The 18,988-nt window shown below is 32.6% G+C and overlaps 1 protein-coding gene across 2 annotated transcripts in view; it reads left to right on the plus strand.

The window, feature by feature from the left end:
* LOC148277093 (synapse-associated protein of 47 kDa-like) overlaps positions 1-18,988 on the plus strand; it is a 65,081-nt gene that overhangs the window by 8,329 nt on the left and 37,764 nt on the right. For both annotated transcript variants that reach the window (XM_088233350.1, XM_088233349.1), the window contains exons 3-4: positions 3,084-3,163; positions 6,072-6,193. In XM_088233350.1, the coding sequence (XP_088089476.1) occupies positions 3,084-3,163; positions 6,072-6,193 (202 nt within the window). The remainder of the gene's footprint in view (positions 1-3,083; positions 3,164-6,071; positions 6,194-18,988) is intronic.

Genomic DNA, 18,988 nt, shown 5'->3' on the forward strand with positions numbered 1-18,988 from the left:
ATGGAAATTTTTTTTGAGAAGGGAATATGGAAGTCTAGGCATTTACAGGGCTTATATCTTGTCATTTATATGTATATACAAATATACATAGTATATATATTTTATTTTTTAAAAATACAATAATATATATGAAAATTTTAAACAGTTACACGTAAGCTACTATTCATGTACAAACTTTCGATCGAGTAGCCACTCCCTTATTTTGCTCTTGTTACATTGTGTTTTTAATTTAAGTTCTTTCGGCAGTAAATTAAAATGCTAAGTTTAAATCTGGTATCTGTTTTAGATGATGTTCTATATAAATCATCAGATAGTGCAGTAATCGATACATGCTGTAAATTCGGGCCTTTGGGCTTAATTTTATAGGCCCTTAGGACCTCAATCAGTCGATCCTTTGGGCTTCAATTAATTGGGATCTCAGACATCTAACAAATTTGGTTATTGGGCCTCGCAATGTATTTTTTGTTGTTCCGGGGCGGTATTTCCAAACGCTCGCGCGGCCGTTTTATCTCGCGTATTTAACTGTTTTCTCGTGCCGCGAAAACGGTTCAGAATAGCACCCCAGAGCGTTGGAAAGGTCACCCAAAATAATATTACCAAAATCACACAAAATATTTAGATATGTCAAAAACTTATCCATACAAAATGTGAGCCATCGAAATGTAATAAAAATAATCTGTATTTCAAAATAATGGTAAAGCACCACACAAAATATCCAGATAGGTAAGTAGCAGGCGCGTTCCGCTCATACATACTGTGGATGCGGCGCATCCCTTAAATATTTGAAGATAATCATATGTATTTGATCATTAAAAATTGCAAATATAAAAAAAAAAAACCTAAAATATTCCTAAAATTATCGCAGTAAATCTTCGAGCACACGCAATTTACAAATTCAAACAATATTTTCACAACCCCTACGTATGCGTATTTCCTATATCAATATACTGAATATCAAGGTACCTTGGCCTTGATAGTATTCGTTAGATACGCTGGAATTTTGATACTACTCTTCATTTTGAATCCAGCTCAATTAGAAATGTTAGAATTTCCGCGCACGCGCATTAAGATTCATAACGTTTTCATATTGTTCTACGAGACTCATAGAGATAAGAGCATCTAACTCGTGTTTTGCAAAGAAAAACGACTCTAATAATGTATAGCGTAGCGTATTTTTGAAATTTGGCAAAAATTTAAGAACATCTCGAGTGTAGGTACTGTCCTGATGTTTACAGCTTCTCCGCTAGACGCACCTCCTGTGCAGCGTTAATTAATAAATTATTTATTATTATTATAATGGAAAACTTATATAGCATCATTTTCGTAATATAATACCTCAAGCGCACTTTGCAAAGGTGATTCTAAGCAATATCGAGTTTAATTAGATATCTACCTTTATCTATTATCATATCTACTAAATGTTAGAACATAATTATTTTTTGTCAGCATCCCTACTGATTATATTCACCGCACGCGCCTGGTAGGCAGATAAATAAAATATTCGCACAAAAAGTTAGGTTAGTGAGAAATCGAAATGTAGGATTTACGAAAATTACCGTATCAGACTTTTCAGTTTTATATGAATATCTTCGGCCTTATTTAAGTCATATCCGGAAGCAGTAATATTTCACGGCGTATTCAAACAAAAGCTTTAACTGGAAGAAATCATTTTAAAAATGTACCTTTAAATACGTGTCATCATTAATTGTGTACAACGGGGCCTTCGTTGAATACGATAATTATTTTTAATTTTTAAAATTTTAAAATTTTCTTTTATTTAGGAAACATACAGTACAGTTACAAAGTTTTATATTTTACACAGTTAGACTTAAATCTAATTGGACCAGCGAAGTTTCCATAATATAAAGTAATTATATGTTAAATTAATTAAAGTACAAAAAAGAGAAAGAAAAAAAACATAAATAGAAGTTATTTAAAAATTAAAATCAAAGTAAAAAAATGAAGAAAATTTGTAAAAGTAATTAAAAGTTAAGAATTAAAATAAATAATAAAAAACATGCTCAGATGTAAAAATAAAATAAAATAATAATAACATTTTTCAAAAAGAAAAAACATAAATATACACATACATATTTTAAGGGATTCAAAGAAACGATGAAACGAATCTTTAAAGGATCTTTAAATAAGAAAATAAATTTAAGTCAATTTAAAAACATCTTCAAAATTAATGACACATAGTAAGAGCAGCAATATATTGATTTTATATACATATACAATATAAGTAATTAAAAGTAGTTTAAAAGTATAAAAACATGTGAATGCAGCAGAGAAAAAAGAAAGAATAACAGGTATAGGTAATATTTAAAAAAGCAATAAAAAAGCAACTATAATAAAAGTAGGTAATGAAAGAACAGTTTCATTTTACTATGAACAAAAACATATTGGTTGACCGTCGCCGTAGGATAAACTTTAAAATGCGACTTTGAAACGTTTATTTAAAGCAAAAATTCTACGATTTCGTTGAATACGTTATTTATAATAAAAGAAGGTAATGAAAGAACAGTTTCATTTTACTATGAACAAAAACATATCAGTTGGTCGTCGCGCGTAGGATAAACTTTAAAATGCGATTTTGAAATATTTATTTCAAGCTAAGTTTTGACGATTTCTACGTACTGAAAGGCCCTGGGCCTTACATTAATAATATTTTACGATTATATGTATGTATGAAATAATCATCAATTCCGCTTGTTATTTCGTCGCTGTTTCATGTACATATAACGCGGTTTGAAAAAAAGATCAGACGATTTAGCGATTTATCAAAATGCTTAAGGCGCCGTCTTTTTACACGTGATTCTACTTTGTACATGTTTCAGACTTCCATAAACAAGAATCAAGGCAATTTTTCGTTAGAGTGACATTGGAAAGAGTCTGAATAAATAGCATTTGACAAAATGTGTATAATATTATTAGTTAACGAATACCTAGTTGTTATCTCAAATAAATGCATTGCATACATAAATCTAGTTGGTGACGTTTTGTTCTTTGGAAATAAAAGTCCGAGTGACTCCGTAGTTCCGACGCCGGCGTAATGTGTTTTTGCGTATTCTTTCTGCTTCTAGCGCGACGGGAGGAGCTGATAGTCGGCCCATTTCCCCTTCGGGTACTCCCACCGACGAAAATGCTGGACAAATTGGAAATGGTAAGAACTGAAATGTATTTTTATCATAAATTTTAATTGATTGTGTTTTAGATATCAAAATGAGTAACAGGGTATTAAAACCGTTTAATTAATACTGTTTTCAGATTTGTAAAAAAGCCTACTTTGGGAAAATGTAACCAACAAACCAAACTTATTCGTCCACCGCCCGCCCACTTTGAGAATGATTTTTTTATAATTTTTTCTCGGCCGAATACCGCCCCCCTAAAGGCCTTCAGCGTCCACAAGGTGGCGTTATCGCCCACTTTGAGAAGACTGCTCTACATTAATAAATTTTCTCATGCACGCCCGACAATTATTCCAACTTTTTCGTGTCTATCTTCAGGTATTTGTTGAATTTGGACATATCATGTCTTTCTCTGTCTTCCTCGTTTTCTGCATACATCAAAATTCGATTTAAAAAAAATATCATTGGTAACCAAATAAAATAAACAAATTTCTTGAAGGATTTTCCTATCTTATAGTTAAATAAATTTCTTTTATAATCAGACCATTTCAGTGGATTTATTTTTCAGTTTTATGAAGTTGAATGATATTATACGTAAATTGATGTAAATGTTTTCATCGATTTTTTAGTATGTTCAAATGTTTGTTGACTGGCTGCATTTCACTCCCTAGTGTGTTATTAATCTTTGAACATAGGCAGAACGGTGAATGTTATTTAGTGTTTTTAAGTGGCCACTCAAATCAGCCAATGACAGGTTATAAGCCCTGTAAATGCTTAGACTTCCACATTCCCTTCTCAAAAATGTTTTCCCTCTCTTTTGCAATAAATTTGCTTTAAGGTTTCTATGTTTTACCCGCGGGTGTTTCCAGTTAAATCATATTTATTTTGAACATTTTACCAACTGCAAGTATTATTTTTATGTCTCATTATTTTGTTTATATGTTTTATGTTAATGTGCATACAGCGCGTTCGAATGTTTATTAAGCCCGTGTTTATGTGTTAGTGCCTGTCGGTGAACTAAATAAACATACAATTTTTGTTTATGTTCACGTACATTTGAATGTTATTAAAGATTTAAATGCACTGCACCGTATGCATGCATTCATGTACTCGTCATATACCCATGGGCGCGAATAATAATAAAAAATATATGCGTAGTGGTTTATGAATTCAGTATTTCCTTTCTGCACCTAATGATACATAGGGCACTGCATTGGTTCACCAACCGCAGCGTATCTTTATCATATTATTTTTGTTATGGACTAGAAAATATTCTAGTGTTAAAAAACTTTTTTTAATAAATATTTTAAGTCGACCATGTCGGGAATAGAAACCGAGACCTCTCGCATGGTAGGCAAACGTTTTTAAATATTTTTTTTTGTCCATTGATATTTTTTTTTGACAAAGTATAAAGTTATAAATGTTTTGTACATACATAGTTAATTATAACTTTTCTACCTCTCTAATAAAGTGAATACTCGTGTTTAGAGAGGGAGTTCGCCATGCATTAATTTTTATTTTTATATAGTATATATTTATTTTTGAGACATCTCAATTGGAAATCCAGATTTACGGATCTTAACTATAAAACTTCTTGTCATAAACATAATATACTTAGTCTCGAGGATCGTCCTTTGGTATTAGATATGGGGATTTTACATGACATTCTTAATGGACGTCTTAATATTCCTGTTCTGGTTTCTGAGTTGGCCCTTAATGTAAATATACCTGGCTACCGCACCCGTCACACGAATCTATCTCTTTTCCATGTACCTAAAATTCGCACCAACTATGCACAGAACTCTCCTCTGATTCGTTTGGCGCGTAATTAAAATATATTTTTCAATAGCATAGATATATTTAACTGCAGTAAACACACTTTTAAAATAAGAATTTAAAAAATATTATTGGAAAAAAAATATGTTTTTTTTTTTTTTTTTTACATTATAAATTTAAGATGTTTCTATTCACTCATATCAAACACACTTTCTCTGTCCATAAATTCACCCTCACACCCATATACACTCACACACATATTCACATACCTACCAAAACCATACTCAACTCACTTAGCCACGCATCCTCATACACAAAAACTCGCACCCGTGCACTTCTACATGTATTAATATCTAACTGAACTGGATTTTTATAATTGTATTTATGTGAAAAACTGATTTGGTTTTATTTTATGTTTTTTTTTTGTAATGTTGTGTATATTTTTTGCATTGCTGTTGTTTTTCTGAATAAACAAAAAAAATATGTATAGAACAGATTCCTTAAAATAAGTTATTTAATCTAAAATACACACACTTTAGTGCTGAAAAAACGTGCTGACTATTTGACCACGAGACGGACAAAATTGTTATTTTAAAGTGATATTTAACATACCGTTATTTTACAACACTTATACCCGTATACAGAAACAAAACTTAAGGTGAGGAAAGTACATTCTAATTTCAAATGCAGAGAATAACCCGAAGGTGAAGACAATAGAATGTACTTTCCTCACCTTAAGGTTTGTCTCTGCATACGGGTATTAGTACTTATAAAAATAAATCTTTTTTTTTTCCCCCTGAAATTTGAAATCAATGTTATATGGTCGTAGTTACCATTACTACCCCGTGAATGCGCGATGGTATTAGTTACACAGTATTTTTTTATAGTGTTCTTGTGTCACAATCTTTATTGGGTACTTAACCCTTCAACACCGCTGAAAAAAAAATGAATATAAGTTTTTTTGGTAGTGATTTTTTTCTTTTCTAAATTGTGTTTTTGTTTTTTTGCATAACATTTTTATCGTTTTAAAATAAATAAATATTTTAAAAAAAATTATGAAGCGGTATTTTTTAGTAACTTTTCGCGATTGTAAAACAGGTCGATCAGTTTTTTCCTGGTACTGGTAAAAAAGGCGTTCAATGTTACGGGCATTTTTGGTTGTTTCAGTTACACATAAGGCGGTCGCAGGAGCTAAGTCTATTGGTAACTTCCTGTACTCTGCTGTTAACAAGGCCGGAGCTAAGGTCAGCGAAGCGGGTGCTAAAATCAAGAAAACCGTCGAGGAAAATGTAAGTCTTTTATTTATTTTAATACCGGCTGCGGCTTCGCAAAACATCAGTTTTTTGCGAATTCGGCATCTACACATAACGTTTTAAAAATTAATTGGATTACAATGGAAAGTTAAGAAAATTACTTTCAACTGTCTAAAAAGCAAAATAGTTTTTTTTAACGAAAATGTTAATTTGTGTTCATCAGTTACATGTAATTGAACACGTTTAAAAATATTTTTAAAAAACACAAAAATATATACACTTTTTAAACTATTGAAAATTCCCATAAATACTTATGTCTTGAAAAATGTTCCATTACAGATTAACAAATAATATGCTTCAAATTTTCATTTAAATGTACACATTTTCGAACGGGAAATTCGATTTTAATTTATAAATTTGTAGAGGGTCGATGTGAATAAAAAAAAATAAATGTGCGTATATTTAACTATTTTATATACACATACGTATGTGGTTATGTTTTTAAAAAAGTATTCGTTGCAAACACGCCAAACAGTTTATTATAACGCTACAAAATGGCCCAAAAATTACTTTACTGTAATATTGCGATTTACTTTTGGGTCGAAGTCACAGAATTTATTAAAAAAATATTTAAACATGAATTTGTATCTATTATACCAAATTACACATTCGGGTATTTGTCACATTTGTGTTTTTCGGTTCTTTTCTATGAAGCGCAGATAGCTCTCCAATGTTTAAAAGTACATTTTTATTGCTCCCGCAGTGTGTTCCGGCACGAAAGGGTTAACCCGTAGTGCTATATAACAACACGCTACACCAGCGTTTTTCAACATTTTTGAATACGCGACCCCTTTACAGGTAAAAAAACATTTACGACCCTCCAAGATCTTAATTTAGGCTATAATTTTGGTTTATTTGTAAATATTGTTTTTTTTTTGTGTTATTTTCTTTTAATAAATAAATAAACTAAGACTGACGTCTTCTTGGTGTAGAGATACGTAGAATATCCAGACCTGGCAAGGGAAGTTTTGAAATTATTTCTATGCAAACTAAAAACAAAAATAGAACCACGATTCGACGAATTGTTGAAAAAATAATAGTACACAATCTTCTCACTGAATTTATTGTGTTTTTATTGTAGTGTACGACCTAAAGCCCTTGCTTTTTACTTTTAGGTTGCTTACGACTGCGACCCCCCAAGCGAGGCTTTGCGACCTCCCGGGGGGTCGTGACCCACAGGTTGAAAAACACTGCATTACGCTATACCATCCGTCCTTTTACCCTTATGTTTACTTCTGCGCATTTAGCAATGTCGTTTCCAGACTTTTATGCGCCAATTATGTTTACTACGTAATGTACGTGGAGAGCTTTCTTTCTTTGATACATTTTCTCTTAGCGATCTCATGGCTTAGAAAGATTCCAATTTTGTATAGCGCTTGTAGGTACTTAGTAGCGCTACGTCAGTTTTTTGAACAAAGTTGTTAGAATATATGTTAGTAGCTTAGAGTAATAACATAATAGATTCGCCCATACGGAGGTAAACCATTCTATGATTATTGACCACGAAGTTAGCTACATATTGCAGCAACACAACTGGCCGTAGGTACTCGAGTTGAGAATGACTTAATTAGTCCGTTACACGCTTGTTGTTAAACTAAAAACCAAACCAAAAATTTGGTACAATTTTTTTCTGTGCAATTGAGTTTAAGGACTTCTCCAGAGAATTATTACTCTGAGGTTTGTTCCAATATTTCTTTCACGTTTTTTTAAAAATATGCAATAAATAAAGGTATTATTATTTTTCTGCCCGACCTCAGATAAATTTTCTACAAAGGTTTAAAATATGCATTTTATAAATTACCCGAAAACGAAACGTTTTACGCCCTATGGGACAAACGGCATGCATTACGTTACCGCGCCATGCTTATACGCAATGGTTGTAACAAGTGCAATCGGCGAGCATGACGTTGTGACGATATATTAGTTGTATTTCTGTGTAATTCGTTGGCATAGCTACGGCACTGGCTATCATTGTTATTATTTCTTCTTCTTTTTCCACATCCGCTCCTAAGTAGACGTCACTAGGCGTCTCCAGAAAAGCCTACTGCTAGCCAGCAAATTATTTATCGCGAATTACAGCTAATTCGTAAGTGAAAATTTTCAAAAAAGATTTTAATTGCATTTATTGATTCATTTTAATGAATTTTTTTACCCATGTTTCAATATTTAATTTTCACGTAAAATTGGTTTATTTTGCTTTAGAATTCTTTACATTTCTTTTCATAAGTTTGTTTTTATTTCGTTTCCTTATCGAAATCTTCCTTTCAACTACAAATATGTCGAGCGAGCTTTTCAGGGCGGTTTTTCTTTTCTGCAAACCTTACGTAATTCCTTCCCGCCTTTCAATGTCCTCGTATTTCTGTACAGTCGTTAGACTTGGCGAACTAATGGAAGGTTGCTTTTCTCCTTCAAATTGTTAAAGTCGTGTAAATCGATTTTTAATTTGCCTCTGGTGCTGCTATGAAAATTCTTAAATAGGTTTACCTGTTAACGAAACATTCAAATTCAGTTCAAAGTTTTGATCAGAAAAGATTTCCCTAATAATAGTAAAGCCATTTATGTCTTTTCGTTTATGCTAACCAATTATTTTTCTAAAAATATTAAATTGTCAGTTAATTAAAAAAAACAATAAACGCCAAACATTTCTTCAGACCAATCGTTTTATACCCCGGAATCTCTTTTACATGGGTTTGAAATACTACAGTACAAAAATAAAATTAAAGAAACATTTTGAACATAAATTTAATAATGCGTAATACGAGGGTTGCTACTTAAGTTTTGAGATAGATAAATAAAAACAAATATTTATAATCGAAAATGGCTTAATTGTTTTTAAAAATATCCTCCTTGAAGATCAATACACTTTTGCATGCGTTTGAACCAATTTTCGAAGCACTTTTTCCAGTCCGATTGAGGTACCTCCAAAACATGTGATTTGAACGTATTAACCGCTTCTTCAGACGTCGAAAAACGTTGACCTCGCAATTTATTTTTGATATGCGGGAATATGAAAAAATCATTGGGTGCCAAATCAGGACTGTACGGTGGATGTGCCATGAATTCGATGTTTTAAATACTCAAAAAGTCAGTCCTTTGAGCTGATGTGTGACTGCTTGCATTGCCGTGGTGGAGAATGATTTGTCTTCTGCAATTGGTTTCCCTTATTTTTCTGAACACTTCTGGCAAACAAATGGTGGTGTACCATTCAGAATTGACCGTTCTGCGTTGCTCTAATAGAACGGTGGTGACATGTCCAGTTATTCCGAAAAAACAGGCGACCATTTGCTTCGAAATGCTTCGTGCGCGTCTTCAAGGACCCATCTAGTCGATTGTTGTTTAGTTTCGGGTTCGTATGCATAGATCCGTGATTCGTCGCCTGTTACGATCTTATAGACGTCTTTTGAAGCATCGCGATTGAATTTCTTAAACATTTGTTTACACCAATCGACACGAGCCGTATTTTGAGCGATTGTCAAATTATGCGGTATCCAACGCGAAAAATTCTTTTTCACGACCAAATTTTCATGCAATATTGAATGTATGCGAGTGGAACTAATGCCCAAGTATGCCTCAATCTCACGGTGTGACACATGATAATCTTGCAATATCGGTTCACGCAAAGCATCGATCTTTTACATAAGTCAATGTTTGAAAATAATGTTATAAAATAATAACTGTTAAATTTGAAATAGGTTTGTTTTGAAAATGAAGAATCTGGAATTTCTCGGAACGAACGTTCCAAGAAATGCCACTTAATTACTTAACCCTTATTAGAGGCGGAGTGTTTTCACAACACTCCCATATCACCTCGCCTCATTTGTTTGAACATATTTACTTAGGAAAATACCCCCCACAGCCACAAGCAGTGATTTTCTTTGCTTTGTGATATTAATCTATGTATAATGTATATGTTACAATATTAGATTTATTCTAAAATACATCTTATATCGTACTTTTTTGCTTAGAGTTCTCATTAATAATATCAATATTATTTTTAAAATGCTAACATAAACTTCGAAAGTATTTCGTTTAGTTAATAGTTTATTAAGAAAAATAAAACATTACAATAAAAAAAAAATTAAACACATTTAATGTACAGGGTGTTCTTTAAACCCTGTCACTTCCGAAACCACGATGATCAGTATGGGTAAGAAGACATATTAGCATATTAAAAAAATATTTAGAACGAAGAAAATTAATAAAAAAATATTAAAATAAAAAACAAATGGTTGCTTACCTCTAAAGGGGTGAAGCGAGGGGGGCGCGATCGCGCGGTTGACGGTGTATCAGACTCCCCCCTCCCCTCGCCTCGTTTCTCCCCTGCTTATGCACTTTTATGCTACTACTTATGTAAGCAACCATTTGTTTTTTTTAAATATTTTATTTTTTAAGATTTTAGTCGTTCTAAAAAAATATTTTAATGTGTCAATATGTCTTCTTGTTCATGCTGATCATCGTGGTTTCGGATGTGACAGGTTTTAAGAACACCCTGTATATGAAGTATATAGAATATGCCATATTAAATTCACAAATATATTTAATTTGAAATGAATAAATAAATAAATACGAACCCATTGGAGGTGAGGCGAACTAACAGATATTTTAAAGGCGAAGTAAACCCATTGCTTATATTACTCTGTAATCAGTATAATTCAAAAACCTTTTTCTTCTTGGTTCTTTATGTACCATCCATGTTACTTGAACTTATCAAAACAGTTAAGTGAAAATATATGCAAAAAGCTCCCATGGTACAGCATTGGTAGAATGCGTTTAAATGGCGCATTTTCCAATAGTGTTTACTCGTGTACCCCACTATGAAGGATGGGGAGCGGGTAGCGGGTCGCAGGCCACACACAGAGCGGCTAACTAGGTCAGCAGGTCACAAAGCTTGCAAGGAGACTGAAATAAAACTCAGTCGCTATTTTATCCAGAACAAATTGTCGCATCAGCGCTAATTTGACAACATTTGACAATAGATTTTATAATCAGATAATAATTGGAAAATCTGTAAATATACGCTGACCTAAATTCAGACCGTTTAGGTTGATCCTCATGACAATAATTGAGTTGCCCGTTCCCAAAGTTCATCTTGTCAATCTTGCTTTGTTTTTTAAATTCATTCATTTTTAATTAAAAAAAACACGTTAGGATTATATAAATATTTATTTATGTTAAGTTATAAGCTAACCACAAAAAAATGTATAGACCTCTATTACAAAAAAAATTATTAAGTATTACAAAAAAAAACTCGTTTGACGAAAATAACATTTCTAAAATTTTACTATTTTTTCTTATTTAAGATATATCTTGGACTAGACGACCTTTGAAAATGTTTTCAAGGGACAATATGAACTATGGTAATATTTTTTAAAGTCGTTTTTGAGGGGAGAAAATATAAATCTGTTTATTTGATTAGTTATTATAAAAATGAATAAGTACAAAAGTAAACAAAATAAGTAATCTCAAAATGAAAAAGATGATATTTTTTTAGAAATGGGTAGCAAACGGACAAGATGCATTTTGAAAACGGACGATGTTTTTCAGCCGGTATAGTGATGTTAAAGACTAGTTTTGAATTTTCTTTGTAGAATATTTATGCGCTTCTTTTAATAAGCTATAAAATGGCATGCTCAGACTATTTTTTATAAAAACTGGACAGGAAAATTTTTGGAAATAGACGGCTCAATTATGCCTTACTATTTGTTAAATTTTGATTCTTTAAAATGACTTTTAGTATTAGATTTTTTACTACACTATTATTATGTCTGACTTGAAAGGGTTAGTAAAAAAAAAAGATAAAATACGAAACGATCGCTATAAATTGCTCTTTTTCGAATGTTATTTTCTTGTATATATCAATCAAGACTGATATCTTACTTTCATGTAAAAAATAAAATGATCCAGATACGCTGCGTTTGGTGCACCTATGCAGTGTCCTATGCACCATTAGGTGCGGAAAGGAGAATGATGATGATATTTCAATACGCAACGAGACACCATTTGATTATCTCTTCTTTAACATCAATATAATGAAACTATTATTTTTAATTTCCTTATTTTTCATTCCCAGTATCGTTTTTACCTTCTTGGATTTAATAATTTTATGATAAATCGGTCTAAACCCTTAAATAAACGATAAATAGTCCTTTTAAAATATCCACATTTTGAAACCTTTTACAAAATGTAGCTTATGCGAATTTGTGTGAATAAACGTTGAAAGACTTTATGTAACCAATGATTAAATACGCTGATATTCGTGTGCTAATGCAATATCGCACACAGTTTATACTAATGGGGTAATATAGAGAAGATGATGCATTTTTTTTATCTACCTCTCAGTTATTAGAAAAAAAAAATCGTTTAAAATCCGGTACCAGGCTCGACTTAAATCGGTTTGTACCCCTTCGTTGTTTTCGAATACCAAATCACCAGGGAATCGGAGCTTCCGCACAAAGCGATTAAGGCATTCAGTATTCACAAAGCGTTTTGTTGCAGGCTAAGCAAAATTTCCCAATCGAATCAAAAGCCGGAACAACAACCCGGCAAGGACGCCGCATAAAATATGAACAAAATATTAAAACCCCATTTTTGTCATAAATTCTTAAGAACAAGCTCCTATAAAGCAAACCTATATTACAAACCGTATACCCTCGATTATAAGACGCTTGCTTTTTTTTTTCCTGTTGTAGTGTCTCTGAATTTGGGGTTCGTCTATTGATCGATGGCGTTTTACAATCGCTATAAAATTGTCGCTAGTAAAATTGTAAAAATAATTTTCCCTAATTACCGTCTTAGTCGGCAAGAACTATTGATTGAAAGGTTATTGTGTATGCAAAAAAGCACATAAACGAATCTGCAGGATGTAAATTTGGCATAAGTGAAGCGAATATTCGACGACATTTTGTGGGAAGATGCAGACAATGATTCGTCGAAAAGCGACACGGAAAATACCGATGCTGAATCCGAAGAAATTTCAGACACTGAAAGTGACATAAATAATATGCCTATTTAAAAATATTTCTCATTGTGATTGCATGACAATGTAGTTTAATTTTTTTTTATTTTTTAAATGTTATTTTTTGCCTCGATAAATTAATAAGGGTGCGTCTTATAGTGTAGGAAATACGGTATATTGCTATAAAAAGTATGGTTCTTCTAAGAATGTAGTATGGGCCGCGCAGGGTAACGCCCCGTATTCCGTCTATAATTAATAAGTTAAATCCATTTGGCAATACATGGTTAAAATAGCCGGAAAAGAAGGGAAAAAGGCAGTGCGGTCCAATCTAATATTAGAAAGCGACTGACCGTCGCGTCGCTGTGTAATTAATTGGTATGTCTCAGATGCATAGGTGGAGTCACGCGCAGTAACTACACATTTTCGCCAAGACACGGACATTCTTAGGAGAATTAGATTATAGATTACATACTAGTTTTAGCTTCATTTATGCGAATGAATATGTACGCAATAATAAATAAAAATCACAAAATAATCATGTTTTTTTATCTTTCTTATATCCATGAGGGTGAGAGTTGCTTTATTGTTTTTTCTAGCTGGTCTAACTACATATTTTGTAAGGATCTGGTGTGACAGTCGGGTGTTACCTTATTTATTCATGAACTTCTCCGTATTGATTTGTTTTTTTTTAATATTTCTCTTCCAATCCTTACTAGCACCAACAGCGCATCGTACTACCAATAATTGTTGCGTACCATGTTTTGTTAGGTGAAAGCAACATGATTAGTCTTACGCAAAAGCATAAAATATTGTCATTTTAAATATCTTGCCTATATTTTTAAAAGCTTTAATGCACGATTTATGCTGCACGTTTACGTAAGCAATCTTCTTTTTCCACATCCGCTCCTAAGTGACGCGTGTTGTCACCACATGCCTTCAGAAGACACTTTCGCTAGCCAGCACTCTCGCCTTCTCCCACGCCGATCCCGCGTCCCTTAGTTCCATCGAATAAAGCCGAAAGGTCGTCATCGGCGGCCTTCTAGGACGACAAGAGCCCGCAGGCGGAAGAAAGGATTTCAGCGTTAGTTATAAAATCGAACCCCTTGTTCCTAATATCGTCGGGTTCCTGGCGCATGTTGGAAAATGAGATGTCTTCATAAATGCCATCAAATAATCGTTGTTTAAAAAACATTTTGTAATATTCAACTTGCGGTTTTATTTGACTAGTTGATTTTCGATGAGCTTTTAATGATGAAGTTTAAAAGCGCAATATCTCACAACTTGTAAAATGTAGTTCCTAATTTGTGCCAGAAACCCGACAGTAATCTATTCGTGTACGCTTCACGAAAGAAAATACAACCCTCAAGCCACGTATTACGCTTCTCAAAAACGCAAATTTTACTTACTGCGGTATATTATCTGTACTTTTTACGCACGTAATTTCAACTCGGGAGATCTAATTTTCACTTTTACATTTCAGATAAAAATATTTTCAACACTCAAAGGGTTTTAAATTTAGTTATATTTTCCGGCTGTGTAAAAATCCCGCCTCTATAATATGCTGTTATGGTTTATCTTCGACTAAAAGCCGTGGAAATATTCAATTATTATACAACACTGATATAAATTCACTTTCACAGTTAAATTTTCTTTTACAATATTTGGAGTTCGTCCAAATGTTTGTAGACAAAAGATTGGATATCACCCCTTAGGGAGTCATTAAGATAAACAAATTACAACAGGGATAGAGAACATTTTAGTGAGGGGAATATGAAAGTCTAGGCATTTAAAGGGCTTATGACCTGTCATGGATGTTCAAACATAAACAAAGTGGTGAATGTTACACAATGTGTAAAGTGGCCACTTAAACCGGCCAATGACAGATCGTATGCCCTGTCAATGCCTAGACTTCCATATTCCCTTCCCTGAAATGTTCTCCACTCCTGTTGTAATACGTTCAATTTTCTTTTGTTTGTTCCTTTCAAAGTATTTATGTACATATCATGTTTTCGTTTTGATGATCATGAATATCAGTTATCGTTGATTTTACGGATTTTACTGTTATAATTAATTAGTTTTGCAGTTAGGATTAACAGGTTCTCTTTAAAATAAAACGCAAAAGTTTATTTACATTGGAAAACGAATTTTCATTAGCTTTTCGATTCCTCTTCAATTGTTTTTTTTTTCCTGAAACAAAACCATTTGTTTTTAACGATCGACGCATATTTTGATATAAATCTTCGGTACCTTCTTTTGGATTTTGAAAAATGACGCAAAATGAAGCTAAAAAAGAATACTTTGATATTATATCGAGGCTTTACTGACAGAATGCATCAAGTCATTAAAACAAGTCCAAGATATCGCGTTTAAAGCTTTTTTATTCTTTCAACGCATTATTTCTCTCACAATTTTTTTTTTTTTTTAATCTTGGAAAGAGTTATCCTTATTCTAGGCATAGCATAAAACTTAAAATCAACATCTTGCACCTATATTGAAAAATATAAATACTGTTGACTTAATGCATGCTGTCATTATAGCCTCGATATGTACCTATCATGAAAACGGCGATAAATAAATTGCCATGATTATATTGATTACAATATTCATTGGTTTATTAAAATGCGCATCTTTCGTTATCACGAGTTTGAAACAATCTAGACAACCGTTTCATATTATATTGTTTAAAATTTGAGCATGTCGATATTGTTGTAGAATGATTTTTTCCATTTGTGCTTTTATAATCATCATCATTCTATGTCCGCTCCCTAGTTGGAGCATATGATATCCACAGAGAGCCTCCATGCATCTCTATCGGCTGCTAACTCCTTCGCATCCCTAAGTCAGGTTCTCGTCCCGAAGTTCTGACATAAACTGCCGACGAAGAGTCAGCAGTGGACATCCAGGACGACGAGAACCTGACGTCTTGTAAAGTAGGCAAGCGGGGTTAAGGCTCTCAGGAGGCATCCGCAGTATATGGCTTAGCCAACCGTATCGCCTCCGCTTGACGACAATTGTCGCCGTAGTTTGCTGCGTTTGTTCTCTTATTACTTTGTTCCTCAAGTCAAGTCAAACGGATTGTGATTTTATACACCACTGAATTTAGTGTTACGAACACAGTCCATAAATTGAAAATATATGCTCGTATAATATTACTTTCTTACGAGCGAGCATCTTTAACGACTTTATTTATTTTTTTCTTATAAAGTAACTTTTATTATTAAAACTTCAGGTAAGCGGTTTTTTGAGTTTTTATATAACTTTTTTACTAATCTAACATTTCGTCACTCCGTATTTATAAGTTAACTTCACAACTGTCGATGGGTTGATTTCTCTATTTTTCCTCCACCAAGCCGGATTTCCCCAAATAAACGGCATGTTTATTCAACAAAGCTCACAAACATTTTTTGGCAATGGAGAATTTTAAAAAATGTGTTGAATAAATTTTGATTTTCAATTCGATTCACGCACATTTTATTGATTACCGAATTGTGGGTCTCTTCCTTTTCCATATCAAATAGGACCTCGTTTTATCGTTTTTTTTTAAAAAACGGAATACGTAAAATCACAAATAGACGTTTTTTGTCGTAAGTGTTCATTTCCTTTCTCATAAAATGTCAAGGGTTGTTCGGCACTACCATAAAGTGAACCATAAATTTAAAAAATGACACCCATTTTTACGTGAAAGAAACCGCAAACTGCAAAACGTAGTATAATGGTGTGGCCTTTTTATCTCAAAAAGTATCCTCCAAGTGTGCACATACATATATTTAAACTTGAGTGTTTTATCTCACATTATTATATTAAGTATTTAGTGAACGCTTCGAAATAAATTTAAATTCGTCATGTTGCCTAAAAGGGAAATATCACGTGTTTTTTAAACGTTTTTAAAGTAAAAAAGGTCTATGAAATACTGTCCAGTACAAAATTGCTAATTATTAGTAGCATAAAAGATATTTTGAAATCCGAATTCTCGCAAAATTGGTCATTCCTTCGGCCACGCCCCTAATACGTCACGATTCATGTTTATTTGTTCCTGACCATTCAAAATTGTTGAGAACTTTTCACGAATCTTGACGTCACAACTACCAAGGCCAAACATGTCGCGTTTTTCTATAAACGTAATTTTATTAAATTTCCCCTTCACATTTATGTATGAAAACATTTCTCCACAATATCCATATTGATTTTGAAAATTAATTATTCTAAATACATTTAGTATATTTTTATCGGTATTCGTAGTATGTGATATTTCCCTATTGTATCAGGATTCACTTAATAGTTAATTCGTATTGATTTAGCGAGGTCAAGTTATTAGGTCCTTAGATTGATATGGGGGTAGATAATGGAATATTCGCCCCAAAGCTTACATGTCTCAGCACTGGATTATCCTTAACAGGTTTCTGGAACTCGTTATTATTGGAATAAGATGTTAAGCTCTGGAACGTTTGCTAAATTACGTAAATTTATTGAATGGAAACTGCTCTGCGGGTTTTCTTTAGACACTGAGATAATAAAGGAAAATGTTTTTCTACTTCGTAGATGGCTCGCCTTCCAAGGTTTATGCTACAACAAAAACAAGCCAAAATCGGGTTTAAATACAAACAGTTTCACGCGGTTATGATTATGAATAAAGCGAAAAATGAAGATTTCTTTCAAATGTTTCATTTTAAGTGTATTTAAAAATTAGACGAGTTAAAAGATTATTTAAATGAAGGAAATCATAGACAGCCAATATACGGTTACTGTGCAATATGGCGTAACCCACATTCATCTAATTTCACAGGAGACGATAAAAACGTTTTCTCGCTTATTTTATTTATTTTATATATGGCTTAAGTCAATTACAACAATTATATAAATAAATATATTTACAAGAAACAGAATAAAATTATCATAAAACTCCGTAGCGAAGACAAACAAGGCCAATAAAATAATGGCTTTCAAAATGTCAATAAACACGATTAACTTATAAGATTTTGAGCTAACCCATGCCAATTCACCTTCATCTCACGCTGTTTTAATGGCAAAGAGATCTACGAAAAGCGGGAAGATCTATCTCGAAGATATCCAAGTTGTGTGACGAAACTAATCTACACATTCTGGATATAAAAACAAAAGTTGCTCTTAGAAAATTAGATAAATAGCTTTTGGTGACATGGTTGGGAACATGAAAAGAAATGATATCAACAGAGATGGGATATCGCATATAGCATTGAGTAATTTTAAAATGCATATAAAGTCCATCTCCGTTTTTCATTTCTCCAATGATAAATTATCGTAATTACTGAATGATCCTGATTGAATTATTTGCATCATTGGTTAGGATGGTTTTAATTATTAATGAAAAAAAGATATATTTACAGTTACTGTTGTTTAAACATATAGTAATTTTTAAGTGGGATTGGACATATTGTGTACTAATTTTTAGAGTATTGATCTTATGACAAATTGCTTTAGGTCAAATATATTTTATTGGCTACGACCAGCGTTGCCAACTCTACCGATTTTTCGGTAGATCTACCGATTTTAAGAGCAATCTACCGATCTACCGAATTCGATGGTGATTCTGCCGATTTTAAAATATCTCGAACAATTGGCTATTTTTAGGACATAACTGAATTTACCGATTTAGCTTGATGGAGGTTGGCAACGCTTTGCCAGTACACGAATAATACATTTTTATGCACTTCTGACACTAAATTAATTTTTGATTTTTTTTGGGTTGCGATATGTTGCAGTATAACCGTAGAAATATTCTTTGATTTTTTACATGAAAGATATATTCGTCTTGAAATATTTATACAAGTAATGTGTTA

The sequence above is a fragment of the Micrasema longulum genome, unplaced genomic scaffold (genome assembly GCF_059751315.1).
Source record: "Micrasema longulum isolate JH-2025_06_02 unplaced genomic scaffold, ASM5975131v1 h1tg001085l, whole genome shotgun sequence".
NCBI lineage: Eukaryota > Metazoa > Arthropoda > Insecta > Trichoptera > Brachycentridae > Micrasema > Micrasema longulum.